The sequence below is a fragment of the Poecilia latipinna genome, unplaced genomic scaffold, assembly GCF_001443285.1.
Source record: "Poecilia latipinna isolate Pla-1442-1.1 unplaced genomic scaffold, P_latipinna-1.0 Scaffold975, whole genome shotgun sequence".
Lineage (NCBI taxonomy): Eukaryota > Metazoa > Chordata > Actinopteri > Cyprinodontiformes > Poeciliidae > Poecilia > Poecilia latipinna.
Window position 1 is genome coordinate 403,962 of NW_015113591.1, and position 12,500 is coordinate 416,461.

At 39.7% G+C, this 12,500-nt stretch overlaps 1 protein-coding gene across 2 annotated transcripts in view; it reads left to right on the top strand.

The window, feature by feature from the left end:
- gng12a (guanine nucleotide binding protein (G protein), gamma 12a) overlaps nt 1–12,131 on the top strand; it is a 39,734-nt gene extending 27,603 nt beyond the window's left edge. For both annotated transcript variants that reach the window (XM_015050105.1, XM_015050106.1), the window contains exons 2-3: nt 8,746–8,854; nt 11,715–12,131. In XM_015050105.1, the coding sequence (XP_014905591.1) occupies nt 8,762–8,854; nt 11,715–11,840 (219 nt within the window). In that variant the 5' untranslated portion in view covers nt 8,746–8,761 and the 3' untranslated portion in view covers nt 11,841–12,131. The remainder of the gene's footprint in view (nt 1–8,745; nt 8,855–11,714) is intronic.
- Nucleotides 12,132–12,500: the final 369 nt, after the last annotated feature.

Here is a 12,500-nt window from a genome sequence, read left to right on the forward strand (position 1 = left end):
TTGAAAAAAAAATTTTTTAAAGGGAAATCCTTTTTTTTTTTTTAAAAAAAAATTTTTTTGGTAAGGGTGGTTTTTTTTTTTTTTTTTTTTTTTTTTTTTTAGCCATATCATTTATTTTACTAAAAACTGCAATAGAGACACTTTTTTCCACATCTCGAGTCACATGATCAACAACCGGATGTTGACACTGGCTTAAACCATGAAGAAGACGACAGGAAGTAGTTGATGATGGCAGAGCATGTTTTTCAATGACTTACCTCATAAACAAACTTCCTCATCTGATTTTAGTTGTGATTTGTGTTTAATGGAAGCACCGCAATCGCAAAATCTTGTTTTTTCGATAGCATAACATAGACAAAGATTTGCACACATTTGTAATGGAAACGCAACTAATGTCATTCAGCTCTCCTGTGGGTGGTCGTAATGTTATGCCATAATGGTGTAGATGTTTCTAACAGCTTGTGGTTTTAGTACTTGCTGTGAAACATCGCAAAGCTCCTCTCTCATCAACTGTTGCTGCGAACAGAAAGCGCCGCGTCCCTTTTTTTCTGGTGGGAAAGTGGTGATGTCACTCCCAGCGTTATGAACAGTGCTGCTGCCTCACCCCTTCTTTTCAGAGTCTCCCCCCACTTGATAAACACAATCCTCCTTTACTCAGCAGCAGGACTGATGACTGAGTGTTGTTGCCCCTGATAAGCCCGGCCTCCACCTGAGAACAGGACCGTGTTTATAGTAAAGCAGGTAAAAGTGGCTCTGGGTCATGCTGGAGGTGCAGCAGGCGACAGTTTTTCAGCCAGCTGGAAAAGTGCTGACTGTGTGTGAGAAGGCTACTTTTAGCACGGCCTGTAGAGGGAAAGTATGAAAGAGGAGAATTGCATGTGTGTGTGTGTGTGTGTGTGTGTGTGTGTGTGTGTGTGTGTGTGTGTGTGTGTGTGTGTGTGTGTGGGTTTACACAAGGGAGAGCTAGTATTCCGGTTTGTGGCTGGAATCCAAGTTTTGAACTCTTTTGTTTGAAGCAGCAGACAATCTGTCTACATATTGCAGTTCAGCCGTTTACAGTTCACAACAGCTGGTGGATTCAGTCAGTTGCTTTTTTCCATCAATAAAGGGCTACATCCGATTCAGTTCACATCTGGAGTTTAACAGATTACTGCACAATTATGTACATGCAGATGTGTGGAATAGCAGGAAGTGATCCAATGTAAAAGAAAACGGTAAGCTGCTGCCTTATCAGGAAGATGGTCGCACATGGGGAATGAGTTGGTGTTGATGTTCCTAAACTGGTTGAGTTTTTTGTTTTGGAAAAGTCTTTATTATGTTCATTAATAGGTTCTCCTCCAAACAGCAGGAAGCTTACAGCAGAACTCTGTAGGTGCATCAATTTCCTTAAAGGGGTAGTATTATGTTTACCAGGCACATAGTGTCATTTTATAGCATAATCAAATAACTATACTACCTTCACTTGTAATAAAAAATATGAATTAAAAGACATTTGACTTCCTAATTTTTTTAAAAATTGGGCCTCTGTCTCTTTAAAAACTCCTGTTCTTTCTGTAGCTTCGCCTTCAGTTAGGAACCTTGCTAATCACAACATGGCTCCCCAGTTAGCTCTTTTGCAATGTTTTTACCAGTGTTGCTCTGAGGAGTTGCTCCTATAATAAGCTCAGCAAATGTGAAAATCACAGACAATTGTGTTCTGCTCTCTCACTACACTCTTATTTTTTTCATGTGGGAAATAATCCAGACTCACCTCACTAGTTTTTATTTTTAAATAACAGCCAACAGCAACGCAGTGTGGCACTGTCTAAATTTACACCACTCAAACGTAAGTTGGGTAAAGTTAGCCTTCCTGTGTCTACATTGTAGATTCCAGTGCAGAACAGACCAGACTGTGTCAACCCAGCATGCACAGGTGAAAGCATGGCGGCCTCCATGGGTGAAAAATATCACGAGATATAAAATTTATGAAGTAATTCTGAGTTTTTGCGTATCACAAACAGCATTTTTTTTATTGACAAGAAAATTACAACTTATTTAGACCAACATGTCCAACTAATCTTGGATCCCTTTAACAACAGTTGAACCAGTGTTACCAACTTAGTGACAACTTGAACAACTTGTCAGACAAAAAAAAAAGTCTGTGTGAGCCTAAATCGGAATCAGCAGGTCGAGCTTTTTAAAGATTGGTGATTAGCCAGAAAACTGCAATGGTTCACTCCTAAAAATTTGGTAACTTTTTGCTTTGTAACAGCTTGCGCAGCTTAGTTATTCTACTACTTTTTCTTGTAGAAAATATAAGATCAAAAGCCTTGCTTAGCAGGAACTGAACAACGCTCCAACACAGTGGATAAAAAAATTGTGAGATTCTGTCTATAGAAAAATTGTAAGAACTTCAAGAAAATTGCTTGTAATGAACATCCACAGAATTACTGCAAACTTGGTTGTTACTTCCCTGCTTTGCTCTGTATTCCTATAAAACAAGCAGACCGTCTTTACCATTTTCAGTCTACTGTGTAATAAACTCCAAAGAGGTCTGTTGAAGCACCAATTATGTGGTAAGTTCAAGACTGGATTTGTCGAAGCATCGTGCAGACGTTTTATGGGATTGTATCTTTTTATTCCACTGTTTATTCCAAAGTGTTAATGAACTTTTTTGGTTAAACTCAAGAGATGGATTTAACTTCGGGAGCATTTTTCATTGTCATGTTTACTTTTTCTTGAGGTTTTCTTTGTAATTGATGTTTCTGTGGCATAATGTACAAGCGTTGATGGAGCGCCATGTGGTGCCGCTGACAAAGAATCACTACAAACGTTGAAAACACGAGCAAAGAGAGAAAACATTTCCTTCCTTTTAACAACCAAATTGGAAAATTTAACTGAGCACAGAAGAAACAACCAAACACCAACCATGAATCTTATCATTTCATCCTCATTTCTCCCATAGTAGCTTTTTCAGAAGTGTATGATCCATACTAGTTTGCAACCTCCATTTCCTGTTTATTACAGCCATATGTAGCATCAACATCGGATGCAATTATGCTCTGTGTAGACTGGTTGAATTTTAGGGACGCACCAATCCACTTTTTTTAACTTTTGACACGATACCAATATCTGAGTTTTAGTATCGATTGTTATTGATCCAATACAGAAAAACTGCTGAATTGACGTAAGATGTTTCTGTTAAACCCAGACAGAAATGTATTGAACTACTGATTAATTTGGTAACTCTGCATCAGTTCTGCATCAGTGCAGCAAACTTGCATACACCAATAACTTCATAAGTTTGGTCAAATATGTAAAAATAACAACTAATTTGTTCAGTCAGTACAATTAGGAGTAGAACAGCCAGTGTAAAATAAGTAAATAAACTGAAACTGACGAACAATACGTTGACTATTTTGGTCGAAAATGCAAAAATGAAAGGCAACATTCTTTCAAATGCTTCAGAAAGTGAAATTAGAAATTCTTGATATAAAGTAAAATAAATAATTAAACATGATATTGCTCAGAGCACAAAGCATAGAATTAGACTGAATAGATCTACACATTGTTAAAGATAACTGATATAGAATTTTTTTCAATATTGGAACCAATACATTGTATTGTTGGATTGGTCCAGCTCTAGTTGATTTGCTCCAAAGCAGTAGATGAAAACACACCTGATTCGCATTTTCTTTTTTTTTTCTTTTTTTTTGCGACATTTCTAAATTTTGCTTACAATTTTCATGACTATTGGATGGACTATTACATGACTATAGTTAGCTTAATTTGCTACTGTGAAATGCACTTACTGTAGTTGTGAATTTGTGTATGTGCGTGTGTGAGTGAGTGTGTGAACATGCTCGTCTGTCCTCTGTGTTGACTTGTAATGGACCCCGGTGTATGCCCTGCCTCTCGCACAAATAACAGTGTTAGTATAAAATTTGGTGGGACTTTTGTATTCTTTGCCTAAACTAACAGTGTTAGTTAGATGAAAATCCAGCCATACATGGGAGACTTTGGAGACCAAATACTTCTCATGGCTTTCCTCACCTCTTGTTAGCCAAGAGTGAAGTGCATCAGACAGCTCTACGCCTTAGAGTAGTTTACTTCCAACAGTGTTACTTTATGACAAAAGCCACAGTGGCGCTAAAAGCCTTGGAGAGTCACTGAAGAGACCACACATACTGTACAGCTGACGGGACCGGCTCCTCATTCGCCTCTTAATGGAAGTCTTTGTGTTCGTCAGCAACCCCTTTAAGAGTTTTCTTTGGGTTTGAGCCTGAGCATAGTAACAGTTTGAGTCTCAAAACACGGGTTTTCATCTCTGAGTGGCGGTATTAATGGAATTGACTCATAATAGCTCCCTGTTCTTAGCTCTTTGAAAACTGCTAATGAATCACATGTGTTGGTGTGTGTGCGTGCGTGCGTGTGTGTGTGTGTGTGTGTGTGTGTGTGTGTGTGTGTGTGTGTGTGTGTGTGTGTGTGTGTGTGTGTGTGTGTGTAAGGTACAGTAGAGCAGTGTGGTGTTGGCAGTAGGTGGTCCTGCCTGACTGTTGGTATATGTGTGTGTGTGTGTATGTGTGTACGTGTGTGTGGTGTTATGTTGTAAAAGGGGTGGTCTTCTTTCTGATCCTTTTACAGGTTACTGTATGTATGTGGTGGTACTTAATGCCACACTGGAGTTCAAATGTTGACTCTCTTAGAGCCTCACATCATGCTGCTTAAGAGCTGGCATCACATCACAGGTTCTGCACACTTTGGCTGGTTTGCCTTTCCTGCAAAACTTTATTCTGTGTTAGCAGAACTCTGCATCGTCTCTACATTCCCTAGAAGCTGTGTAACACAATAAAGATGTCTTGTGCAAAAGAATAGTTGTATGTTGTTTCTGTCAGCTGTAGAGGCAGATCTCTGTAAGACTCTTAAGATTCACAAATCACATTCCTGCAACTTGCAGTCTGATTCCAGTCTGATACTGTGCTAAAGTCAGCATTAAAGCAGCTTAGTCAGTTCAGTGTTGCATTACCTTTCATTAATCATAATTAATTATTTTGAGCCTGTGATATCACAAAACGAATGGTGAATTTTTACTCTTCAAGACCTTTAATTGCAGGTCAAATTGGAGCCAGTTCTGTGGATTCTGCCACTTTCTGCCCTGCTCTTCAGAAATTCTTGTGATGCATTCAAACAGTAGGTTTTAAAACTTTAAAACGTTCAGACATTTTTTGCATTAAACAGTTAATTGACATAGAAGTTGATGGGTTTTTACAGTGAACTACGTGTTTGTTACCAGCTGTGAAGCACATTGAAAAATAGATGAAGTGAAACAGCTAGATTCATTAAAAGTGGTGAATAATAGCGCAACAAAGGTTTGAATAAGCAGCTAGCATTATGCTGAATTATGCTAGCTTTGTATCTTGATTTTTTTTCGTCTTCATTAAGTATTTTTGATGACTGTTAAACTGTTGAAGCCACTGCTGGGATAGCAGGACATGAGACTTTCATGTTATGGGGTACTATGCAAATACTGGATGATATTATTTTTTTGTTTAAAATATCTGAAATCCTGCCAACTGTCAGGGTGACCTCTCCTGTTTTAGTTAAAACTACACAGTTTTTCCGTCTGGAAAATTATGTAGTTTTAAGCCGTTAGGAGACACAGTGCCAAAACCTTAAACTGCTGCTGCACAAGTTACTCAACAGATTGTAGCTAGGCAACCAAAGAGTGAGTAAGTGGATGCCATCGACATTGGCTGTGGGAAGTTGAGCGGTTAAGGCCTTCCCCCTGCCTACATCACCCAGAATACTGTGCAGTTCTGCACTGGAGTTCAATGAAATTGTTGAATATTCTATCAGGCGTATTATCTATTGAAATTAATTACGTGTCTATCATGATTATGGATTTATTGTCTAGCCTATGAAGTGTTGCTTTTGATTGACGGCCACTTCTGGGTCAAGTGCACATGATGCATGTTAAAAGCAAAGCCTAATTTTACATACAGCAAGTCACGACTGAAGCAACAATATGCTGAACAAATGACAAACATGGAAGATAATAACTACAAAAGCCACAAAAACATGATAAATGATCCCATGCTCAGCCTGTTACAGCTCTCTTGCTTCAAAATAATTGACTTTGAACCGCAATGTTAAAGTCTGTTTGTCAGTTCCTTTTCTAAAGTTGGACATCCTTAATGTTTTTAGGGGTTTGCATCAAACAAAAACAGCATGTGAAAACAGTCTTATTCCAACAGCAGTTTATCAATCTTAGTTCTGCACTACACTCCCTGTTATTTTTTTTTTTATTCATTGTACTTTATTGGTTTCTCTGTTTCAGTCCCACTTGTGAACCTTAATTTTCCACCATCAAATAAAGAGAAATTCACAAAAAATGCAGAATTGTTATCCCTGCATTTATGTGTAATGAACAATAACTTCTACATAAAGAGATTCTCATGTAATGGAGCAGGGGTCACCAACTCCAGTCCTCAAGGGCTACCATCCTGCAACTTTTAGATTCACCTCTGCTCCAAAATGTCTGAATTCCCTCACCAGCATTCACTCCTCTCTGCAATAAGCTGGAAACGAGCAGTTTATTTGATCCAGGTGTTTGAGCAGAGACGCATCTAAAAGTTACAGGATGGTAGCCCTCGAGGACTGGAGTTGGTGACCCCTGTAATGGGGAATCACACCCTTTTCTCTTTTACACGACATAAATAAACACAGCCCTCATTGTAAATGGATGAAAGGATTTTTTTTCCATCCTGCCTCTTGGGGCCTCTCCTTTACGACTGAGTCAGGAAGGTTTTCCTTAGGATGTTCACACTGCGTTCTGCTGGAAGAAGCTTTCATGTTTCTTTGAGATGGTATCAGTTAGCTGGTTGAGTCATTCTGGGAGGTGCTTTCTTTAGACTGATTACTTTTCCTTGAATGGAAATAAAATACTGATTATACATTCATTGGAAGAGGATGCAAAGTAGAGAGTTTGCTTCCTTCCCATTTCCGTTTTTTGTCATAATTCTTCCTTCATCCTTTGTTCCCAAAAAGTAGAGCTTTCTGAGCGCTGCCTGGAAGTTATCCATCATGCACAAGATCATGTGGAAGTGAACGTGGACGAGTCACCCTGTGAACTGTTACATTTACCGCACATTCCTTTACTGCTGTTGTTTGAAGTTATTGAGGTCTTCATTATTGAGGTTGGATAACCTTTTTCTACAAATATAAAAATTGCGGCAATATTGTTATCCGATAACTACTGCTGTTATGGCCGATAACTGATATTTCCCTATGTTGTATACATTTCCTTTCACTTTCAGCAGTGTGTAAAGGTGACCACACCACCTACATTCTGCTTTTAACCTGCACTGCATCTCCATCACTGTCATGATTGAAATAAACATAAATCCTTACATCGGCCCAGTTTTACTTCTTGGACCGATACCGATATGTTAAAAAGTGACTAACGTCGGCTGATACCGATGTAGACTCTGATATATCATACATAAAAATGGGCAAAAAATACGCTGTGATAATCATGATGAATACACTACAGTAATGAACATGAGCAAAAGGCTGTTATTCATCAAAGATTTGTTGAACTTTCAAAGCAATATCTTTATTATAGCTTGTAAATTATGATGACAAAAATACATATCTCCTAAAACATTAGCATGAGTAGAGCTTAATAGTTTTACTATATATCCACTACTATTATTGCATCATTCTGGTGTATTGCATTAAGTAGAAAATGACCTCCAGTCCTTACTGAGGTCATCTGTTGTCTCATCCTGAGGGGCTGATGTCCAACAACCTCAAACTGTCCACAGCATGCCAGCAAACTGCAGCAGATTTTATACAACATTTTAGTCAGCCCATGATTTTTAAAGATAAACTGTGGAGAGAACCTATACTTGAAGCTTCCAGTTTCCTTCTTAGTAGTAGGTTTGGAAAATGTGTTGTCTCAAGAAGGCATTTGCAGAGAGTTACAAATGTGTGTGTGTTTGTGTGTGTGGGTGTGTGTGTGTGTTTTTTTTTTTTTAATGGGAAACTTCAGCCAAACAACAGTAGAAATAACCCAGAGAGTAAAACCTGTGATCCAGCAGCAAGTGGATGGGGTGATGTGTCCGGGCTTGTTGTTCCTAGCTGGTCTGGTAATGATTAACAGGAAGTGGAACCACAGTCCAGACTGCCGTGCTTTGCTGTCATAAACGCATCAACCTCCTAAAGTGGATCTCCTATCAATCCTCGCATCTTTACCTTATTAAGGCTTTAATCCACTCTGGCTCAGTCTGGTTTATTTTTACTCCTTGTGTGTTGGATCCAGGTTTATGACCTGGGTTTCCACCTTGGCTGCTTGTGTTTGTGGAGTAGGTGCTGGTGCTTCACAGAAACAGGAAATGGAAAATAAGGGTCCTGGCATTGGTTGAGTCGACCTCACAGGGGTTTACAAACCATCACCTCAATGATGTGGCCACATCATGTACTGGCATGACATCAGAAGGAGTCTGAACTGCTACAAAGAGTTTCTGTACTTACAGAAGCTGCTGCAGGAGCTCATGAGTAGCTGATATCCCAGCTAGGTTTGTGTGAAGAAATAAAACAAATATATAGCTATTATCCAAATGGGTTGAAAAACTTCTGGATCTGTCTCTGACCTGACCATTTTCTTTACTTTGTGTTTGTTTAATTCCACCTTGGTGTGACATGTGAGATATCCCACATTCTCCACAGCCACGATAAAGCTTTGCTTTGTTGCTCTTGTTACAGTGTTGTACTTATCAAGATGTCTTCTAAAGCTCCGAGTGCCAATAACCTGAACCAGGCCCGGCAGACCGTACAGCAGCTGAGACTAGAGGCGAAAATTGAGAGGATAAAGGTAAACCACAGAACAAACTTCTTCGTTGGCTGAGACTGTTGAACCTTGCTACTGTCTGTTTTCCTTTCCACTTCCTTCCTTACCCCCAATACACACCACTTAAGTCAGACATTTTCATGCTACAATCAGATGTTTAGCTGGCGCTAAAGACTCCAACTCAACAGTTCATCAGTGGACTCCTGATAGCGAATATTCACGTGAGAGTATGTACTAGAAATCCCACCAATGTAAACACAAGCCAATCTGGGAGTAAACACAAAGCTACTCGAACAAAATGCACAATTTTTTATTTTTTTTTTGTTAATAAAAAGATTTTAGTTTGTATTTTCTCTCAAAGCAGACGTGTGTTGCTTTATCCCGTAGCACTCATGACATTACACCAAACATACCTCAGGTCTATCTTGGTCGGACACTCGGAGACGCAGTCTCAAGGAATTCTGAGCAATCTGCAAGGCCCCGATGACTTTACCAGAATCCAGTTCCAGGTGATGTACATCATCTGACCCGACTGTTCATCAGATTGAATGCCAAAACAGATCCAGTGTGTTTTGGCCCTTGGGTGCTCTGTAGTTCTAGGTGCAATTTTATCAAATGTTCTATTTCATCCAATAATCAGTGCAGTACCACGGGTCTCCAAGCAGTTGGTCATGGACGCAAACCATTTTCCTGATGAAGTTTTCCTTAAAGAAAATAATACAAGTTGCAGCTGACCAGCCTAGACATGTTAATTGCCTCTCCAATGCCAGCTTATCCATGCTAATGGACAGTAGAGGTTACCCCATTTCAGTGGGTGACTGGACTAAGCATTCTAGTCACCAGTCTCTCCAAGGCTAACGCTAGTGAATACTCTCCTTTTCATTTGCCATTGCCGACTGCTCAGTTTGCGGTGAAAGCCCATCATTAGTCAGATCAGTAGCTAGTTTCAGAATTCATATAGCTTCCTGTGACAATGGAGTAGCCACCACTGGATGCCCTACAGTCTTAATTTTGGTACTGTGCCATAACTGGGAACCTAACCTGTGATCAGTTCTCAAAAAACAGTCGGAGAAACAGAAAGCCAACAAGCTGGGACTAACTCTGAGACCAGACAGGGAAATAATGGGTCACCATCAATCTGGATTTGTCCCAAAAGTTTCCAGCAGGTCAGACAGAATCACAGAAGTCAGATAGAAGAATCAACATTGTAAACGTGAAGATTTCAAAAACCAAATAAACACAATATCTGGGTCCACAAAATATTTAACAGTGATCATAAATAAATACTTTTTATCAAGACATATAAACAAACTACTCTAGTATTTGAACTATCCCTTTAGTTGGTGGTGAAGATTGCAACCCTGTAGGGGTTAGTCAGTGTTATTATGTAGGAGGTCTTGACCACATGTCTTTGAATTGGTGTCTGATAAAACATCAGAAGGACTGGCTTTAAACACTGCAGAACACTGGACTGCTATTTCACCTTAACATTTCTCATGTCTGAGTCACTCAGTCAAGATGCAGATGTTTAACAAATAATATTATATCCATGGAAACCTATACCCACCGCAAATTAGCAGCCATTATCTGCTCACATCGCACTGTTTAGATTTATTTGTATGTTTTAATTTTAATCACATTTTACTTACATGTCAGAAAGAAATGATGGTGAGAAAATAATTTTCTGGACATATATAGTTCTTGGCACTTTGATATTTATTTTCCAAATTTAAATTACAAAACTGTGTGAAATGCTGTCAGGAAGTTTCATAGTTAGACAACTGTTCAAAAGCAGACAGGATGTTATGCAGAAACAAAAGACAATGAGGTAAGGGATTGCGTAAAAAACCTCAGAACAACAGAGTCCACATGCCACACTGCGAACAGAGGCAGGGTCTCTGGGTAAAGGCCAAATAAGAGGAGGAGGAACCCACTTCTGTTTTGCAGTTTTATAAGAGACCAAGGCTTTTAGGAACAATGCTCCGATGAAGTGAAGGAAGGCTCTGACTCAATCAGATCATCTGCATGTGTTCTTTCCAACTCCTGGTCAGCTGAAAGCTGCTGGTATGGAATGGGAGCTTAAAGGGGCAATGTTATAAATTTTCCGGGCACATGGTGCCATTTTACAGCACAGCTCAGTGACTATGTTACCTTCAGTTGTTATAAAAATGTGATATGTACCAAATATGGCTCCATAATTTAACACCTTGAAATCAAGCCCCTGTCACTTTAAAAACTCTTGCTCTTTCTGAAACTCCACCTTCAGGATGTCATCACAACATGGCTCATCTATGAACCCTTTAACAATGTTTTAACCAGAGTTGCACTGAGAAGTAGCTCCTATAATGGACTCAACAAATCTGCAGAACCACCTGGAGTTTGCTAACTGCTGCTGGCTAGTCTGAAGGAGCTGAGTGGGGAAGTCACAGGGAGGACTGCTCTGTGGGAGGGAGGCTTGGAAACTGCAGCTGTGAGGAGGGGCAGCACCTTGAAGGCAAAGCTATATCCAACCAGGTGTTTTTCACTGCAGTTGCCATGGAAATTAAAAGATTTCTCAAACATTCATGAAAGAATCAAGGTAACCCTCCCCGTTTTTTTTTTTTTTTTTTTTGATGAGGGAATAAGATTATAACATGCTGTAAAGCTCAAACGAGTTGATTTTATATAATAAACAGGAGATTTATTGGGATGAGTTGACTGAAAGGCTCTCTGAGTGATCTGGTGTGTCGCCTTTGCTTACTTTACTTTTCACACACACATGTTGGTTTGGATCGTGGTTTTTCCAAACCGGCGATCCAGATGCCTTGGTGCGCTGAACATCTCCAAATGTGAGAACTAAAAGCATGGTGTTTTTGTTTCCTGTTTTTTTTTTTTTTTTCTCCAGATCTCCCAAGCCTCCGCGGACATTGTGAAGTACTGCTGCCACCATCAGAAATCCGACCCCCTCATCGCGGGAATCCCTGCTTCAGAAAACCCCTTCAAGGAGAAGAAGCCCTGCACTTTATTGTAGTGGAAGCCCTCTAGCCTTGTCTTTTTTTCTTCTGCTCATCAACGTTGCTGTATTGTTCATGTTGGGAGGGGTGAGAGAGAATCTGCGATCATATCATTAGGTGTTTTAACAGTCGGTGCAGAATGCCGTGCGGCGGCTCCCGTTTGGGGGATTTTGACCAAAACTACTGACCTGCCACTGTTCAGGGTGAACTTCATCTGCTTCAGAAATCTTTGTCTGCGTGGGTTTGATTGCATCTTAAAGTCTCAAACTTATTTTCTAATTCTTCTACCAGTAAAAGCAGCATTCAGTGGTGGGTTTGCTCTGTCAGTGTTTATCCAATTGTGTCTCCAGTGGGCAGTGACTGTTATTTGCCTCTCTGGTTTGCCTTAAATGGACGCCAACAACCAAAGTCTCCCAACTGGCCTTTTCTATAAAAGCCTTTTCTTCACATGATTGAGAACCACTGCAGCAGTTTTCCACATGTAAGTGCAGCTTGTGCCACTAAATTCTTGGGATCAAAATTTCCAAATGTTGCCATGATGTATTTTTTGAGAGAGAAGCAGGTAGTATTAAATCAAAGTACATGAAAACAGTAGTATCAAACAGCCGGTCACATCTCCGACTGACCAATGACAATCCACATTCCATTGAATATCCTGTTAGCATTTTTGTTAGTTT